Source organism: Athene noctua, chromosome 2 (genome assembly GCF_965140245.1).
Source record: "Athene noctua chromosome 2, bAthNoc1.hap1.1, whole genome shotgun sequence".
Classification (NCBI taxonomy): domain Eukaryota; kingdom Metazoa; phylum Chordata; class Aves; order Strigiformes; family Strigidae; genus Athene; species Athene noctua.
The window spans coordinates 22,657,019-22,676,837 of NC_134038.1; the positions used below are offsets into that span (position 1 = coordinate 22,657,019).

Consider the following 19,819-nt stretch of genomic DNA (forward strand, 5'->3'; position numbering starts at 1 on the left):
TAAATACAATGCAAATACAGAATGCTAAAGCTTTTAAACTTTAGCAAATAAATGTACAGTATTTTAATGTATTATAAGTTACCACCCAAAAAAAGTAAGGTATTGTTCATTAGACTGCTCACTTCAATACTTTTTAAATGAAAGCAAATATATTAATGTAACAGAACTCATGACGTTCACACTAAGCATCAAATATCTTCTTAGTAATCAAATTCACTTTGGCTGGGCAAGTCAGATGAAAATACTCGTCATACTGAAGACTTCTCTACAGGAAAATTCAACAGGTTTGACCTTAATTGTCTTGGAATCAGGAGATTCACATATCAGAATCAGTTATAACTGCATAATCTTCAAATTCTTAAGATTTCTTAACAGTCTTCATATTGGGATTTAAAATTTGTAACACTAAATCCAGTCTAGGTTACTTTCAGTAATGTAAATATTTGAAATTTCGGGTCAGGAATAATTGCTCAAAATCAATCTTTTCAGATGTCTATTGAAATTGAAAAATAGTAACTCTTGAATCTAAACTATTCATGAATCTCAGTGAAGAGTTCATCTTTATAATAGAAGATTTTAGATTTTTAAACATAAAAGTTTAAACAAAAGGTACTTCATAGTGGCACTGTTAGTCTCTCTTGCATTTTTTGACAATAATACACATACCAAAAGTGATGTTCTACTGACTTCTCCACTGACTTCAAAATAAAATAATTTGTCAATTAAATAAAAAATTCAAAAATTTCCAAAATATTTTAGGATATACACCGATTTAATCCCTATTTACAGTGTATGACTATATCTAATCTGCATACCCAAAGTGAAGTCAGTGTCATGCTAAATAGTGAACAAAGAATTAATTAAACTTTGTAATTATTTATTAAAACAAGGACATTGAATCAAAATAAAGACATGCTTGCTTCTTTTACTGTGCATAATTCATTCTCGTTCTTGTAGTAGTATTGCTAGAACTGCAAATATCACACAAAAATGAGATCAAGGTATGAGCTAGATTAGCTTCATAATGTTTTCAAATAGTACTGCATGTGAAAGAGATGTAAACATTACTTTGTGATAATATACAATAAATATAAAATAATTTTCTGTAATGTGTATTTAAAATGTAGTCAATAAAACAATCAGAAGGGGAAAAAATCCAGAAAAAGGCACTTCCACTGGCAGACTGCTCTGGACTGAAATGTCATTAACTTCCAGATGCCCCCCAGATGTTGAAAAGAGGTAATTTATTTTTCATATTTCTCCCCTCTTTTGGGGAACAGAAGTTATACCATGGTGCAATGCTCAATACCAAAGAAAACAGACAAGGCTTGGCTTGCCCAGCAAGGATGCAATTAGTATCTTGCAGAGCAGACATTCTCAGCAAACTTGTGAAAACATGTCTAGTCTTTCAGAAAAATACAATTTTTTGAGCCTGTCAGGGACCCTATAAAATTACTCCTGGTAACTGAATATAAAATGTGTCTATATTGTAATTTTGAGAATAAGACATTATAGATATTGGTATGCATACACTATATAATATGAGAATACTTTCATTATAAAGATAGCTAGTTTAACTGAGAGAGTTGTTAGTTCAGAATTATTCATTACCAACCTTCAATCCAAGCATTGCTCCCGAGTCTCTAGGCACGCTTCCATCTTTTAGTCGTTTATTTAGCAAAATCCGACCGATGAGACGGTCTCCATCTTTGGATGGTTGCCAAGTTACAGGATGCTATCATATGGTGTTAATGGAAAATACAGTGAATAGGATTTTAAAGAAAAATATCTCAGTAATACTTTTAATATCCTGATAAATTTTTAAAATGCCATAAAAGTATTATGATTACACTAATATTTAATGTAATAGAATGACAGAAAAATCTGCTAAAAAATATTCATTTGGATATACAGTCCATCACAATGTATGTCTAATATTTAATATGATCTATTTTACTAAATGCAATTTGTAAATATCTAGAATGAACTTTGTGTCTTGATTAGACAGATATAGACAACTCTACATAGTTATCTACACACAATGACAATCACACCTGAGTACTGACAAAAACAACTGTAGCAGTTGGGTCTAGTGTAAGAGTAATACTGAAAAAGAAATTTAACGGCACAGAAATTTGATGTGAGACTTTTCTTCTTTTTCCACTATTCCAAACCTGTTGGTTTTCTCTAAGACTGACATACATTTTCCAGGTTTTACTTTCTCTCAGTAGCAGTCGTAAATTAAAAATTACAGAATACATTAAAAGGTATATTCATTACTCCATTTAAATTTATTGTTTCTTTCTTGGAATAATTACTTCACATATGAAGCATAGTTACAGTGAATATTATTATTCCATAATTAAATATGGGCATAGTTATATTTGTATACTGGCATAATTAATAAAATTTTAACATTTTATTTTGTGTAATCATAGCACTTTTTAACAGAAAAATACTATTACATGCTCTATTTCATGCATAATTAGCAGGCACAGACAAATCTGCTACCATTACAACTAATAACTCTAAAAAGATTTATCATAATCTCCACCAAACAGAAAGCAAAAATAAAAAATACCAAAGCAGATGGCACAGCCTTTAATTCTGCACAATACTGCACAAAAATGGCATGGCAACAGAACAAAAGAACAACCATGACAGTGAAAGGGAAAAAAGAAAAACAACTTCTCTGTGCAGAGAGACGTAATTTTCTCCCTTTTTCACCTGGGGTTTAAACTATTAATTTAATTTCAGCCCCAGGAGTTTGAACATAGTAAATCGAATAAGCCAATCAGTAGAATCCTTATTGTTAATTACTTTATACTTGAAGGTAATACCATGACATGCTATTATGCAACCATAAGAATAACATTCCTTTACCCTCTCAATTTTTTTTTTCTCAGGCTGCCAAACAGTAAAAGCTGCAAGCATGCAGAGACTTTTCATTTGTTTTTCTTTTCTGCACCTTAGGAAATGCTACATTATCTCTAAAAACACCCTATCTTTTATTTTACACACTATTTTAATGAGTGACAGAGAGCAAACAAAGACCAAATGAGCAGGTTAAAATGCAGGCTCCATAATCTCAGTACCTTCTCGCTATGGCTATGTTCCTCGTTTAGAGTTGTGCTACTACACGTATCTACCCCAGAGTCTTTTATCTGAGGCTCAGACCATTCCAAGTCCTCTTCCAAAGAGTGGCCACCAAAGCACACCATTTTCTTTTGCCTCTCGGATAAGGTGTTAGAATCCGACAAAACTGCCTGCTCACTAGTTTTTCTTTTTCCCCTTTGACTGTCCCCTATAGGTGTGGGATAAAAAAAGGATACAAAAAAGAAAACATGCAAAGGTGTAAATAAAACAAAGGAAATGTGAAATGATAAAGGGAACTAAATGGTAAGGCTCCACATGTCTCACCAAAGACATTGGGGATGCCTCACTGCTATGCCAAGACGTATGGTCCAACCAGTTGTAATCCATGTCTCCTGCGAGAATCAGACAGACAAGATAGTGCAGTAAAGGAAAGGTGACAGAAAGGACAGACAAAGATACAGTAAAATTGTAAATTCTTCTGATTATCCTATCTGATTCATAACGTCTGCTAGCAGAACTTGCAAAGTGCTTTCAAGAAAAAGTTAAGGCTCAAACAACAAAGTACATGGGATATGAAATACTGTGAGGAAGGAGGTATGTTTGTGTGTGTCTGTGTGTGCATAAAATCATGTACAGTGTAAAGCATCATTGCTTCAGAGTTTTTAACTGTTCCTGTAACATTACTTACAGTAAATTAAAAGACAAGGCAAATCGTATTGTACTCCTAAAAGAATTTTCAGACAAGAATATGGAATGAGTTTTTATCATAATCTAAACAAACAGTTTTATTTTAAGGAATGTATTTCTTTGATTTTCTAACACAAACTAATATTCACTTCAATAAAATACTTAAATACACTATATTCAGCTGTACAGCACATGATGTTTTAAGGAAGGTTAAATGATCTGTTAAATATGATAGATTGATAAGAAAAACAAATATAGAAAGAAGTTTTAGAATGAAAAGCATTATTCACTTTGCTTGAAATTCCAAGAGAAATGTCTACTGGTTAAATATCAGAAAGAATTCTAGTAATTACAGGTACCTTATAACTAGGAAAAAATGTGTAGGGTTTTGATGAAATATATATATTTTAAAGAATCAGAATATAACCTGCATGGCAGACACATGGTAGGAAGGTAGGTTTAAAAAACAGCATTAAAGAAAAGGTCTAAATTATTACTGCTGTCCACAGAACTGGAGAATGATTCACTATTTTAATAAAACATTCTCTTTTATGTAGGTACTTTAAATTGTAAATTATGCCCACACATTTTGTATTATTACCCTTCTCTCTTTTTTTCCTCACCATTGTTACTACATGTTACATGAAAAATACTTTGTTACTACATGCTACATAGTATTTTGATACTCCTGTTTGCAGGAAAAAATGTTGACTTTTCTGTCAAATTTCATGACCAAAAGAACACTAAACCAAAGTAGTTCTGCTCTTTTTAGTACATACCACAAACGATATTTTTCTATTTCCATTACTTCAGATCCTGCTTTGACATTGCTCAACCCATTCCTCTGAAGCTACATCAATAAGTTGGTGAAATACAACTAATAGATCTAATCACAGTCTTAACACTTGTCTAGAAAATTTTACAGAGAGGATGTGAAGATACAGCCCCATAAAACTAAGCTACAAAAAGCTAATACATGCTTTAGAGAAGTAAAATACAGTCTTCACAGAGGGATGTTATGTGCAATGAAAAATACGATCTTTTTTCACCTGTTTTCTCCTAATATATAGACTTGTATATGGAAAAACTAAATCAAGCCTCATTTTCATTTTAAAGAAGGAAATGTACAGAATACAAAGGTTTTATTTTCAAAAAGACACATTGAACTTAGTCCCTTACTTTTCTGCAGAAACATTGTAGTATATTATATATCCTTTGATTTCATAAATAAATGGTAAAGGGACCTCATAAAATTATATTGCAGCTTTAATTCATTCATATTTTCTAAGTAATAAATAGGCCTGCTGCAAATGTATTAACTGCTTCTTGATTCTTAAAAGGAAGATTACATTTTAAAATGGGAAATTGTCACCAAAAATTGCTTTGTCATGACTGTTAGCATCTTGACTATAAAACAGATAAAGTGTGGGTATATGCCTAAGGGGAAAAGAAATATTCTTCTGGAAGCTAATAACATTTTGCAAAAGGTACTTCTGCCATGGAATTTCCAGTGCTATCTTACCTCTGCTTCCAAAGACATTGCTTCAGGGGAACTGACTGAAATCATTAGTGAGCTCATGAAGATCTAGCCTTTACTGCATAAATATAAATTTAGAGATATCCAGAAGATAGCAAGAATTCTAGTCTATTGCCTATTTTACAAACCCTGCCTGGTTTTAAAATATATCTAAAAAGCGAACTTAAGCGAGGAAAACTCATTACAGTAACGATGACTTCTCAGCTCTAATTGCATGAACTAAAGGCACATGAGTCCATACTCTTTTTTTCCTGGCAATTTTCTGTGTCATCAATACAACTGCTGTACCCAAAACCAAAGGCTGACTAAAAGAGTTGTAATTTGGTTCCCTATAATTTGGTATCTAATTCCAGGTGCACTAATTCTAATTCCTAACTATTTCTGAGAAATGGCGTATTTTCATTGAAAGGACTAAATTTAAATGTAGATATCTGCTATCAGGCATTAAGAATCTACAACTGCAAATTACTGGCTGTATTTAAGGTTTTAAAATTCTCAGCAACAATTTCGATTATGATTTATAATCCAAAAGAAGCCACTGAAAAGGAATCCAGGCGTGCAGCTTACATCCTTGTTGTTCTACAGTGAACACAGCACTTTACCTGTACTTTATGACACCCATCATGGCTTTGCCAGCCCTCCTGTTCATGCCTTTTCCCATGTCAATTACACAGTTTTGTATGAGTTGTCAAGAGCAAGGATTCCTATCAAACTGAATTTTCACTTGCGTGTCTACATAGAAAATAACTTCTTAAAAAAAGGAAAATAAGTTATTGAAAAGTAGAGGCCACTGAGATATACTGACCATATATACATTTCCACTGCAAATGCGCAAATACCTTGTCATCAAAACCTGGTCCAATCTTCACTTGCTACTTCCATGTCCACAATATGTGCATATAGACATAAACTCAAAGACAGATATTAAATTAGCTTTATAGTAACTGTACTTTACAGTATAGATGTGCTGTACATATATAAGTTCATCCTATAGGTGTTTATATGAGCAAATGTTGAGCAGTGTTGGGCTCTAACAGTCTGGCATATGCACACCCACATTTGAAACATACACACTGACTTTCAGTTAAAGAAATTCTGGACCCTTTTTTTTGTTTGTTTGTTTGTTTTGTTTTTTTTAATAGAGCTATCCAAAATAGCAATCTACTTAGATTAATGCATAAAATAATATGTGGTACCACATATTAAGTTATTGAGAGTGATAACTTAAAATTTTTAAAACTTCCCATTATTCAGTAAAAACAAAATGTGTTGGTTCTTTTCCTAGTAGAGAGCTTCTAGTTTCTCTCTTCTCTCAGGGGAAAAAAAAAACCTCTTCACGTAAGATTTCTTACTTCCTGTTAGAAAAATTTTACAATTAACTCTCAGATAATCACATCTAGAGACCCCTAATTCTTCTACCTAAATTTTGGACTTTTATTGTACAGATCTGTACATCTGAATTAATCAGCCTGTGTTCCTTTTACAGTTAGTGAAGGGAAACAGAACTTTTTAAGGGGAGTATAGATGTGAACTTCCAGGTGAGATAAATCATACCTTCGCCATAGCCAAAATGTCTTATTTCTCCTCCACTATTTATAAAGGAGGTCTCAGTGACTTATTTGGATGGTCATCATCTTTTCATCAGGAGGATCCTACTACCCTAAATTAATATTTTGACACACCCTCAACTGTTTACATATCCAAAAAAATACCAAAATCACAGAAAGGACTCAGGAATCTTCAAGCTCTCATGGAAAGCAAGTCTATTGGACTGATTTTACACAATTAGAAATACCAAATATTTCTTTTAATATGTCATTTGAACAGGGTATCATATACTCTCCTTTTCACTCTTCACCCTAGCAGTGGTAATGTAGACTGAAAGGATCTCTGGACCAGTTTCTTTGTTCAGGTCTTTAAACATAGGTCCCAGACTCATCTGCTGGTGTAACTGATTTCTGCTTACTAAAAAGGTTTCCAAGAATCCTCCCACCCATTAATTATTTTATGCTGCATCCACATACAACATGTGTCCAAGATCAGACACATTTAGCCCAGCATGTCTGAGGCATTAGCACATAGAAATTACTAACATTTTAAACGATCCAGTTATTTTGCAGCAAGTTACTGTTTATCAAATGGGAAGCCCTGAACCTAAACTTGCATGGAGGAACACATGCAAAGTTAAGCCTGTTGCCTGATCAAAGCACTCCCACTTCTTGCTCTACTGTCTTCCCGTCTCCTTTTCAGTCAAGATGTAGAAAGATGACTTTAATTTAGTTGTGTCTCACAGCAAATACCAATTACTCTAAAATTAAAATTATAAGAAAGTAAGCAACAACTCCATCCAAAGACTGTTTTGTTCATATCTGAGTGAATTTTTTCATATTAATATCCGTACTAATAATACATATTAAAATATGTAGCTATATGTTTCCAAAAAATTGTAATTGAAATTAGAAATTATAAAGCTCTTCTAGATCACCTAGATTTTGCCCTTTACACTGCATTAAGTCATCTGAATGACAGGTCTAAATAATATAAAAGTTAATAAAATGCAATCAAATTATTATTAATAAAACATTTTAACTTATAAAAATATAACCAGGATGACTGTCTGGAAGCCCTGTAGCATATTACATTACTATGAGAGACATGTATTGCTTAGCACATACACCCACACTTTTTTGAGGTACAAATGAATGACTTGATAAGATCACTGGACATAAATTTTTCAGTGCAAGTTCTATAAATACTAAAATCTTGACCAGGTAAATGATTTTTGAAATCTTGTAAAATTAAAAGTAATACATGTAAGACACATTGTTGTTTCCCTACAAGAAAAATTGTTAAACCCTACATTTTCTGTAACAAAGACACTGTAGTTTCGATTCTGACTACCAGAGAATGCACTTGATGGTCCCTTAGATATTTCTCTTCCACAACAGCAGATCATTATTGAGAATATGCGCATTTATGGTGTGCAGTAGAAATGACTCGGCAAAAAAATCACCTCACTGATAAATTATATAAGCTATAATATCACAGCCATCTTTCATAGAAAAAGGAACAAATATATTACTATGCAAGATACAATCTTATGTAATTATAACAGCATTCAGATGCTTCATGAGTTCAAGAGTGTGACTGGATATGAGAAAGGACATATGTGATGTCCGCTCTTATTAAGGTCAGTGAGCTCTATGTGTATATGGAAAGCTTGCATGGACAAATCAGTTTGGGAGAAAAACCACATCAGCCTTTCTGTATAAATGGTGGTAAGGCGAAACCTTTGTAAACTTACTGACATTTTGTTTTGCTCATTTATTTAGCCAAAACCCAATACACAGAGGAAAAGATTTTCTTCTTCTCCACCCAGCAGCCCACAGCAATGGGAACTTCCTGTAGCAGTGGGAACCTTGAATGACAATGTGTATTTAAAAGAATTTCAGTTTCCACTCCCCTTATACTTTAATGATTGATTATGTATTTTTTTGCTTCTTAGAACAGCTTTCCCATCCACAAATAGAATAATCAAATATCTTTTAAAAGGCATCGAGTAATTGGAATCTAACATACACAGTATGTGTCTATTCTTTCTTGAACGTTGCCTAAGTCCATGGTCAAGTTCAAAACCATTTACCTTCCAAACAGTTTAGACACAAGACGCTCAATTTAATTAGCTGTTCCACACATACAGAGTCATTTGGGATGTTCTAAGGTGCCCAAACCTTCACAGAGGCTATACAGATGACCCACACCCTTTCTGACTAAACCAGGACCTATCTAAACTGGAATGTTCTTCCCTTGGTTAATTAAAAAGATCATCTTGCTTTGTACCAAGTAAAACAAAAACATCCCTTCCAATCTCACTGCCAAAAAGGACAGGTCATACAACTTAAAATTTCTCAAGGTGTGGAGTCTGACTACATACTGCACACAGAATACATACTACATCCCAACTACATGAGCCAATGATTGTTCATCTCTGCCATTACTCAAAACTACAAATTATTTTGCCTTTCAATTGAGTATTTTCCCCCTCCACACTGATTTTCAGCATAAGGCTGTAGTGAGCAGAGCACATCCCATGTCACTTGATTGTCCTCTTAACTGCAAGGGTCCCAGTGAAGCCCTATACCAGAAGGGCTCTGGAGAGAAGTGAAAAGTGGACTACAGCTACTGAAGAACTTTCATTTAAGTAGGTCACTTTCTGTGTTTGCAATACTATCCATCTTGACTGCTGCATAGTGAGTGACTCCAAAGAGGAGCTACACAGCCAGAATTGACTGGAGGTGATTGTATGAGTGCTTAAACAATTGCTTTGTCAGCTCTGGACACCTCAGGGACATGCTAGCATTTGGTGCAGCAAAGTTGCCTGGGACATGTAAAGCACAGAAATATTTTTCAAGAGTCACTAATGCAGTTTGAGCACAAAAGGAAGCTTCTCCTTGTAGGTCTTACAGCACGCTTTGAAACTTCATACAATGCATTTCAATACTTCTTGTTTGGAGGTAATTATTCTTCTGGATTTGCCAGCTTTCAACATGGAACAGCCTAGGAAAATGTCTGAAGGACCTGGTCCTACCAAAACAAAAGAAAGCTGTTCTTTACACGAAGTACAGTCTTGACTTTTAATATGTGAAATACAGAGAAATGCAGTAATTGGGAGGAAAATGTATCAATCTTCATTAGTGATAAGGAAACTGTGGACCAAAGTCTGATGTTTGCACTTAGCCCTGACTATGTAAAACAGTGGCACCTATGCTAAAAGCTGTACTCAAAGGCCTCAAGAGCCTTACTGCTAGGAGATCTTTTGTCAGATCTCCTAGAAAGCAGGCCTTGACTCACTTGTGAGATTCAGTGCTGCCATTCTTAACATAAATCAAAGATCAAGTAGTGCAACAACACTTCTGCACAAGAACTTGACAGTCACAAGCACTAAGAAAATCACTATGCGCGAGTCAGCAAACACTTCTCATTTGGAGCTTAGAATACTAGCAGATGTTGTAATAAGTAGGAAAGTGTCTCTCCCCTGAAAAGTAGAGACACACAGAATTCATCTCAGGTAGTTTTAGATTTCTAAAGCAGTTAGTCTTAGCTCCATTCATCTGACTCATTTTATATAACCACAATGTCTGTTTTTCTTCAATGACTGTAAAAGTCAAGATTATTATCTTGGGTGTAGATGCCTAGTTTGTGGATGTCTACATTTAATCAGATGGAATCTCAGCTTTGATATATGGATCTGCAGATTTATAGGACCACTTCATGTAATCAAGAGTCTAGGAGTGATTTTGTGTGACCTTGCATAATTGCCACGGTTAATGATGAACATCCAAAAACACTTGAAGTTCTTATGGCCAAGAAAGAAGAACATAAAAGAGAGGCTACACAGCTGGAAGAAGATTGTGAACAGCAGAGAGCTGCATTGCACAAGGCAGGTGAGAGAACAAACTGGGGGAGGGACGAGCACATAACAACAGTGCATACCCATGCGGCAAGAATGATGACATGGAGAGCATGTAGGTACTGGCTAGAGATACCTCTACCAACGAAACTTCTCTGGTCTGCATGGGTCAGTCATTAAGAACTTAAAAATCTCTTGATTTATTTCAGTTTTATTTTTTTAAGTGATACTTTTTAGGGGAAGGTGTTATTCAAATTGAAGACCCTGGTTTACCCTCAAACATGCAGCCCTGTTTTCAACTACTACTAGTACTGCTCAACAGAAAGGATATTACTCTTAACAGAAAGGATTATCTAATGTAAAGGCTGAAAGACCTTCAGCATGACTATTTTATTCTGGCTCTTCTTCTGAAACTGAGACTTAGCGTCACTGTTGATAGAATATTTACTGGAAGTATTTTCTTATGTTTTGCTGGAAGGATTTAAATTACAGCAAAGACTTTCTTCAAAATTACATTTTGTAAAACAAAATTAGACTTAGTCTATTAATCAAATATATTTTGTTAAATGTCTTTCCTTGGAATAAATTGAAAGGAAACATATCAATATGGCAAATACATTTGTATGATACATTGTCTACTTACTGTAGAAAGCTACTGTATATTAAAACCAGTTGGCTAGAGCTAAAAAAATAAAAGAAAATAAAAATACCATAATTTATTAATGGAAGTCCACACTTATCAGACTCCCACTGAAAGAGATGCTTCCAGTCACAGCACAGTGCATGTACTAGAAGACCTCACACACTGAGAGCCATGCCTCTCATGATGCCTGGAGTGTGACCCTTTATGTCACAACATGGCCTCTGTCTTGTGGTCTGGTACACAAACTCACACTCTGGGCCACCAAGAAAATGGACCGGTACTGTTAAGTCATTGGAAGCAGCCAGACATCTTATACTGGGGACCCAGTCCACCACTGCCAGTTGATAGCTTATTAATATTCATATAATATTTAAGTTTCTCAGATTTGCACATTTGTTGCATGTTCCCTGCTGCTCTATTTCTAATAAGATCAGGGAAAACTGGAACTAATCAAGCATAATACCCTATCAATTCTTCTCTTGTGTGATTGTCTTTAAGACTTTGTCTTAGAAAGATGCTTACACCAAATTACACTTTTGACCCTCCTGACATTTTCACTTTTCTACTTCCTTTTGATCTCTCTGTAGGAAGTTTTGAGCCTATGCCTGGAAAAGGAAATTTCTTCAGCAGAATACAAAGGAAAAAATGCTTTGGAAAGCTTAGATAAGATGGTATTTCTGGATCATGCCCAGTAATAAGCAATCAAAAGTATTTTAATACTTTTTTATTATTATTCTAAATAGTCTAAATTTTCATTCCCTTCTTACAAGATATGCCTTTTTCTTTTTTCTTCCCTAGTCACATCCGCAAAGAACACACATATGTTCATGGGCTGACCTCACCTCACGCATAGCTTATCTGTCATTACCATTCATCCCTCCTCCCTAGAGTTCCAGCTGACAGCTTCATCACAAGTTCTTCACCATCTCAGCCTTGAAAACAATATCAGCAATACCAGCTTGTCTATACCTAAATGAGGGACCCGATTAAAGAGGAAACAAGCACTATTAGTAATGCAGGGGAGAATAAAACCTATTAATACCATTGAAGAATCCCGTATCTGGCCCTTGTTTCAGCAGCTCAGTCTTCTGAAACACTGTGATAATATTCCCATCAACTAAAAGTAGATAGCTTAGTTAGGTGTCGTGAATGAGCCTACCTCTCTTCACAGACTAGTCTACTGAAAATTAACAAGCTCTTGGATATAATGCACACAGGACTTAACTGGTGTCTGGAAGGTGAGACAAAAACCCTATGTTTCCCAAGTTGCTGGCTCAGAGAAATGGAAAACCTTGGAAAACAATTGCTAAGGAAGCACAGTTCTGTCATACAAACACAGAAAATACGATGGTTCTGTGACATGTTGAAGCTGCTGCACAACTAGGAACCGATCTGCACATGCACAACGAGTTGCTTCCTCAGACTTTGAAAATAGTCCAGGCAGATTCAACTGTCTTACTGCCAACAGCAAGACAACAGTAAAACCTGACAAGCCAGTTGGAAATGAGCCTTATAGCACCCTGGAAGAGATCTCAGTTCATAATTGGAGCACTATGAAAATTTGTGAGAAACAGCTGCAATGTTTAAGAAAGAGGTTTGGGTCTTGTATGCTTGTGATACCTATTTCCGTTAGATTTTTCTTCTCATTACCATTTTATTTACACTCACTGAAAGAGGCTTGGTTAAACTGAAGAAATAAGTAGCTTCAGGAAAACCCTGTTTAGCATTAGTAGACGTATTTACTCATCCAGTTCACTTTGTGCTGGCTTACACATATTCAGCGTTCCACAGATAAACACTCTTTTTACATCCTGAAGTTGTGACTGGCAAAATGACTGTCAGAGTAGCTCCAACAAGGCTGCCTGGCATCTGGAAGTCTCAGGGGCATAGGATTTACTGCACATGCACTGAATCCTAATTGTGAACATATTTCTGTTTGGACATTTTGGACAGACATATGAGCTCTCTGAGAGGCAGCATTTAACAAGGTGCATTTTAACTTCTTTTAGAAATGGGCATCTGCTGACAGGGAGTCTATACCAATGTTTTCTTCAAATAATACACTTAAGGCTGCCAGAGAAGCTGAAGCCAATGCAAATACATGCATAAGTATACATGTTGAGAAAATAATTATATATTTTTATGCATAGATCTTTCTATTACTTATTAGAGACAGAAAAAAATACAGAAAAACTAACCCCTTACATCGTGTACTTATTTACTTTCAAGCTTTAGTGCTTTGATGTCAACACTAATTATTACAGAAAATAACCCTACGCTACTTTGAATCAGTGTATCTTAATTACTAAGTAAGCTTCGCATTTACAAAGCGAAGACAACAGGAGACCATGAAAGACAGCAAGGGAATGGATTCTTTATGAGATCTGATGTCAAATTCACAAACGAACATAAACTTAGCATGTCACATGTACTCATGACAGAGCTGTATGAATTTCATCAAGAGAACAATCAACCATAAGTAATAGTGAAATAGTGAACAAGTCAGGAAGGAAAGGAAAATCGTCTTAGCTTAGTTTTAAAGACACACAAATATATTACTTCTTAATAGCTTTCAGTATTTTTATCCTCGAAGTCACATGGAAATAATCCTAATGAAAGGAGACACTACTAACATAAAGATGCCTCCTATCATAGGCACATCATTACCTAGAATCAATATCCATCATCAGCCCAACAGCCACCCATATATTATGATTGAGGATCAGTCAGTTTTTTCATTGATCACATCTTTTTCCTTTCTCTCTACTACTTCCAGTCAGGATGACTGACATCTTGCTACCAAAAAGTGATATTAAGAAATACTCTTCTTGTGATTTGAAGTATGAGATAGTCAATATACAAATAATGTATCTGTGAATAATAATAAAAATAATTATTATTAAATAGAAATATTTAAAATGTTGAAGTGAAACAATTTGATAAAAGAATCAAACCAATATCTATATTCCAGTTCACCACTGGCTTTTTCTGATCAGTTATTTGGTTTTGTTTGGGAGGAAAAAACATCCTCCCTTGGACATAGCTGTTGTCCTACAAGGAGAGCTGGTGGGAAGGGGTAAAATATAAAAGGTCCAGTCCACATTTTTGGGCATGGTATTCCTAATGATGTATTACAAGCTCTCAGTAGGCATAGAAAAGGACTCTAAATTCACTCTAAATGTCTTGATCACTGATAAGAAACACACAATTTAGAACAGAAATAAGAATATCTAAAAATCAAAACGTCTGTATTACATACTTGAACAACTAGGCATTTTGAACAGCAAGCCACCACTTAGGAGTTAAGGTGATTTATTTTATTGTCTATAGCTCTCAGTTTATATTATGCAGAAAGCCATAGGCAAATTTTAAAATTCTACCTAACAATGAAGATGGAAATACAACTCCTGTGGTATATGTCACCAGTTTAGACTATTTCTAACAAGGAAATAGAACGTTTCAATACAAATCATAGCCCTTTTTTCCTTAAATCTGATCTAACATTTCAGGTGTGGAACACTAATAACAGCTTTTCTGATTGCCTAAAAAAGTGTAATTTTTAATTAATTCAACGTACTACCTTCTCAAAACTGATTTCTAAACTGCAGCAGATACAGTAGAGGCTCATTTCACTGTTAAAATGATTTGATTTAAGAAACAAGAGCTTAATCGCAGCAGTAAATCCAAAGTATTATCCACCCCTGGCAGCACACACGCCATAAACATTCTAGAAACTTGCAGTGCATCTGCTGGTTCAGTATACTGGAGTGGCAAAAAAAAAAATCAGTGCGACAGGGTTTCTCATCACCTTGACACTGTAATAAATGCCACTGTAAACTAGTAATTGGATCATTAATTATTGATCTCTCCTTTAATATTCATGATGAAGAAAGTCATTGGTATATGTAAAAACACCTATTGTTCTGAGTTTGATTACATGTTATTTTTGTCAAACCACCTTCTTTGAAGGAAATTAATTACCTCCTTAAAGAGGAACAGAAAACCTGGAAATGAAATTCCAGTGGATTCCAGAAGTAACAATGAGCTGTCTAATTTAGTTTCATACCTTCTATGCACAAGCTGACAGTGTGATACTATATAATCAAATTAGTTTAGAGCAATGATCTGTTATACCTGGTTTACAGTTTAAAGAACAGACGTGCAAAAATAAAATACCAATGACCATGGTTGCTTTTTAAGACACCTTAGCACCACCAATCTGATTTTGTGCCTATATATGTTTATATATACACAGGTGCATGCAGGAAAATTCTTGTATGTATTACATTAAGAGGAAGGTTGAGTTGCAAAATGAAATAGCCAGAAGGTAAGAATGATATGAGGCTTAGTTTGTGTCATGGTTTGAACTCGGCTGGCAGCCAAACACCACCCAGTCGCTCGCTCATCCTCCCCCTGCCCAGGGAATGGGGATAAATTGGCAAGGTGAAAGGACACTCAGATTGAGATAAAAAACAGTTTAGTAATTGTAATAAAATAAAACAGTAACAATAATAGAAAGTAAAAATTGGCAATGCACAGCGTGATTCCTCACCACTTGCCAACTGATAGCCAGCCCATTCCCAGCTAGCAATCCTAAAAAAAAAACAAAAACCAAAACCAAGATCCCGCAGTCTCAATCCTGAAAGCGAGAGAGAACCCCCACTCCCCTTCCTGGCCATCCCTCCTTTATATACTGAGCATGATAATACATGATATGGAATATTCCATTGGTTAATTTGGGTTCATGGTGCTCTGGCTGTGCCCCCTCCCAGCTTCTTGCACACCTATGTGTGGACAGGACATGGGAAGTTGGAGAGACCTTGATCTCCTAGCAACAACTGTAAACATCAGTGTATTATCAGCATTCTTCTCATTGAATCCAAAACATTGCACTATTCTAGCTACTAAGAAGAAAAAATAACTATATCCCAGCTGAAACCAGGACAGTTTGCCAAGAAGCATTAATTTAATCCCTATACCAATGTGTTAATGTATAATCTTTCATAATATGATGGCAAACTCCCCCCATCGCCCAGGACCACTATCATCAGCTGTGCACAGAGCAAAGGGTGTAGATTAAATAAGTAACTAATCAATATCTGTTTCTTCAGTTAATGGCCCCTTTCATTAGTTACTGAACATAATCTAAATGCAGATCTAAATACAAAATTATTTGTCTCCTGAGAGTATTCCTCTGATGCTAGTATGTTAGTTCTGCAGGAGTTGGGGTTAAATTCAAGGAATTTTCCTTTGTGGCCTGTCAGCATAATGAAATTAAGTGATGCTACAATTACCCTCTTTTAAAATGAGCTGCTGACACACAGACATAGAAGCGAAAACTGTAAAATGTTCCAAACAATTTTCAGTGCCAAACTTGAGAAATATAGGTCTTCATTTTTCTTCAATAATTTCTAGGTTTGTAGTTCTGCCCTTTCCTACCTCTATTATACTCATGCTTAGTAAACAACGAGAATTTATAAAAATCTACTTACCAAACAAGTATTAAATTTTATTATATTATTAAAAGCAAAAAAATTTCTCTTCCTCACATCCATCCAGGACTGTTCATGTCTACATATACAAACTGGATGAAAACCTCATTTGTATAGACATTGTCCAAGGAGGTTCTTCAAAGAGAACCAATATGGTTAGTAAAATGTTGTGGAGATATAAGGGTAAGATTGTTGAAGTTATATATAGAGAGACATATAGGTACATTCATATTCCAACATTAATTTTGAATCCTAATGATAAGTAGATTTCTTAGCTGTAATTTTCAGTGTCTTCATGATTTCAAAAGAATACAGAACAATGGAAGAAGGCTCCACAAAAGAATAGTTGTTTGATGTTAGCTCTGCAATTATTTCATTTAGCTGAATACATAAATAAGCATGTTACTCAGGGACCTTTCCACAGGCAACAAGAACTACTCCCATAATTATAGCCTTCATGGTAGCTGAAGCTGTAATAGGAGTTACATAAAGGATTTAATCACAGTCTCCTGTTTTTCTATGATCACAATTATCCAAAAATATATCTCCTGAGGCTAAATATTTCCAGAATGAGTTTAAGCAAAAGGTCAGTATCATTCACTACTTTTTAAGGAAAATTCCCTCATATCCTCTACTCGTTCATCTTTAAATTTCTGGAAAGTTGAGGTGAGATGAGAAATAATCATAATACTTAATGTCTGCAAAACCTATTGGGAATTTCACCTCATAAATTGGACCAGGTCCTACTTTATGGAGACTCTCATTGCAGAAAGCAGTCCTTCAGCCAGTGTAACGTGTAGCTCACAGCAAAAGATTTTTTCAGAAGTAAATAGTGTAGATCAGCCTGGACCACCATTCCCTTCTCCAGGTAGAAGAACTATATTCCCAGAATAGAATTTGCACATTTCTGATGTAAACACTGAAACTGTACTGCTCTGAATGAGGTTAATAACTCATTCTTGTTACAAATGTATCAAGGATAACAAAGCAAAATGCTTCAAAAGCATCAAGTGACTTCAGATGGAATTGCATAAGAGACTTGTGCAGCCATTTTCAAAATATTCTCTTCTGCCTTACTTCAGTTGCTCATTTCCTTAGGTGTGCACCTCACTTGACAATATAATTAATTCAGTTTAACACAACCCTAGCAATAAAAGGCTTTTCACATTCACCTTGCAACTCTCCACATCAGATTTATCTTCAGATAAACTGCTGTTGTACTAACTTGCTACTACCTAAAGATGACTAGAAGCAAATGCATCATGTTCTTCCCATTGCCTGTCCTCTTCAGACTTACACACTTCACTCATGAACTACTTATTAATCTCTGTGGAGTATGAAACTGAAAGCCTTTGACGAGAAAACAACAAAAAATATGAAAATGACATAAAAAAAATTCTTTTTTTTTTTTTTAAATTTTAAATTAAGTGCCGGAAACCTGTTGAAATTAGCTTCCTGGGGTTTCCCATTATTCAAATATTACTGTAAAGGAAAAAAATTTTTGTTACTTTTTATGGTAAAGGAGAGGAAAGTAGGGCAGAGGCTGCCTCTTTTCCTCATCATGCATTCTTGATATCTCTGCACAGGACTCAGATGTGAAAAAAATAGTTTGTGGGATCCAGCTGGCACAGGTGTCATCACAATGACCTTAACAGATATGGCCAGCTGACCTATAAACAACAGAAAGATCATTCTCCTGATTTAAATCTGGCAGCAAACACTTGGAAATGAACCCACCAGTCCCTTGAAAGACCTGCTCAGCAAATTTTTCTTAGAACTCCCTGAAACACTCTTCTTCTCTGCCTGTTCCTGCTCAGCACAGACAAAATACCATAGACAATCTTTGCTGTACTGTAAGAACTGCAGTCCTTACCCAAATCAAAGCTTTATAAAAAAGCAAAGTCTCAAATAAGCTGTAAGACAAACTATTTATTATAATTAGAATATTGTATTAACTGAATCTGTAATTTTTAAAAAGTCTGTGATCATATTTGTTATGATTAGGAATAATTTTGACCTCACTATTCTTTTGTTGCTGCTTACTATTATGCAAGTAAATTTGGATTTACATCTATCAAAAGAAAATAAAATCAGATTAAATTCAAATCTTGATCAGTAATACTGCACATACAAATAATGACGATTAACATTTATTACTATACATTTCATAATGGACTGTGATTTGTAATACCCATTTCTAGAAATGATTTTTTGAAATGAAGAGATACCACAGGTTTTTGCAAAGGTAGGATTAGCCATGCTCATAGCTATACACTGTAAACAACACAAGCAGTTAATGACTTCTTAGGGTGACATTGCTGTTCCTGCCTATTTTTTTTTTTTTAGATCATCCTCTGTCAAATCCGATAAAGAACTGGCAAGTATGATATGCTTTGGGAATAACAACTTTGGCAAACTGCATGTCTCAACAAAAGCAGTTACAGGATTTAACTGCTTCTCTGCCACAATTCAGCATCTTTTCTTCTTCCTTGTTGTTTTCAAATGAGATCTGATGCAAAATTGAGGGAATGGCCTCAAGTTGCACCAGGGAAGGTTTAGACTGGATATTAGGAAGCATTTCTTTCCAGAACGGGTTGTTAGGGGTTGGAATGGGCTGCCCAGGGAGGTGGTGGAGTCCCCATCCCTGGAGGTGTTTAAGAGTCACGTTGACATAGTGCTGAGGGATATGGTGGATGTCAAGACTGCAGTTCTTTCCCTGGTTTAAAGGCACCCATGAGCAGAACTAGCACGCAGGGACAGTGCAAGGAAGTACTTGTAGGGATTGTTCTTTCTCAGACAGTGTATAACAAAGGCAGATATTCCACACTGGAGACTTCAGGCCCTGTTCCCAGCTCTGGCCTTGTACAATGTCTTGGTTACTTAATCTGCTAGAAGAAATAAATCATAAAAAGAGTAGGTTTAGGAGAGCTTCGAACATAGTGAAAGGGGTATGA

The 19,819-nt window shown here is 35.2% G+C and overlaps 1 protein-coding gene across 50 annotated transcripts in view; it reads right to left on the reverse strand.

The window, feature by feature from the left end:
* RIMS2 (regulating synaptic membrane exocytosis 2) overlaps nucleotides 1-19,819 on the reverse strand; it is a 489,731-nt gene that overhangs the window by 223,715 nt on the left and 246,197 nt on the right. For 43 of the 50 annotated variants that reach the window (XM_074898586.1, XM_074898600.1, XM_074898596.1 and 40 more), the window contains 2 exons: nucleotides 3,096-3,304; nucleotides 1,616-1,735 (listed from right to left, as the gene is read on the reverse strand). In XM_074898586.1, coding sequence (XP_074754687.1) covers nucleotides 1,616-1,735; nucleotides 3,096-3,304 — 329 coding nt within the window. Of the gene's footprint in view, nucleotides 1-1,615; nucleotides 1,736-3,095; nucleotides 3,305-3,420; nucleotides 3,489-19,819 lie in introns of all 50 variants that reach the window. The other 7 variants (XM_074898608.1, XM_074898603.1, XM_074898604.1 and 4 more) reach the window with 1 other exon arrangement.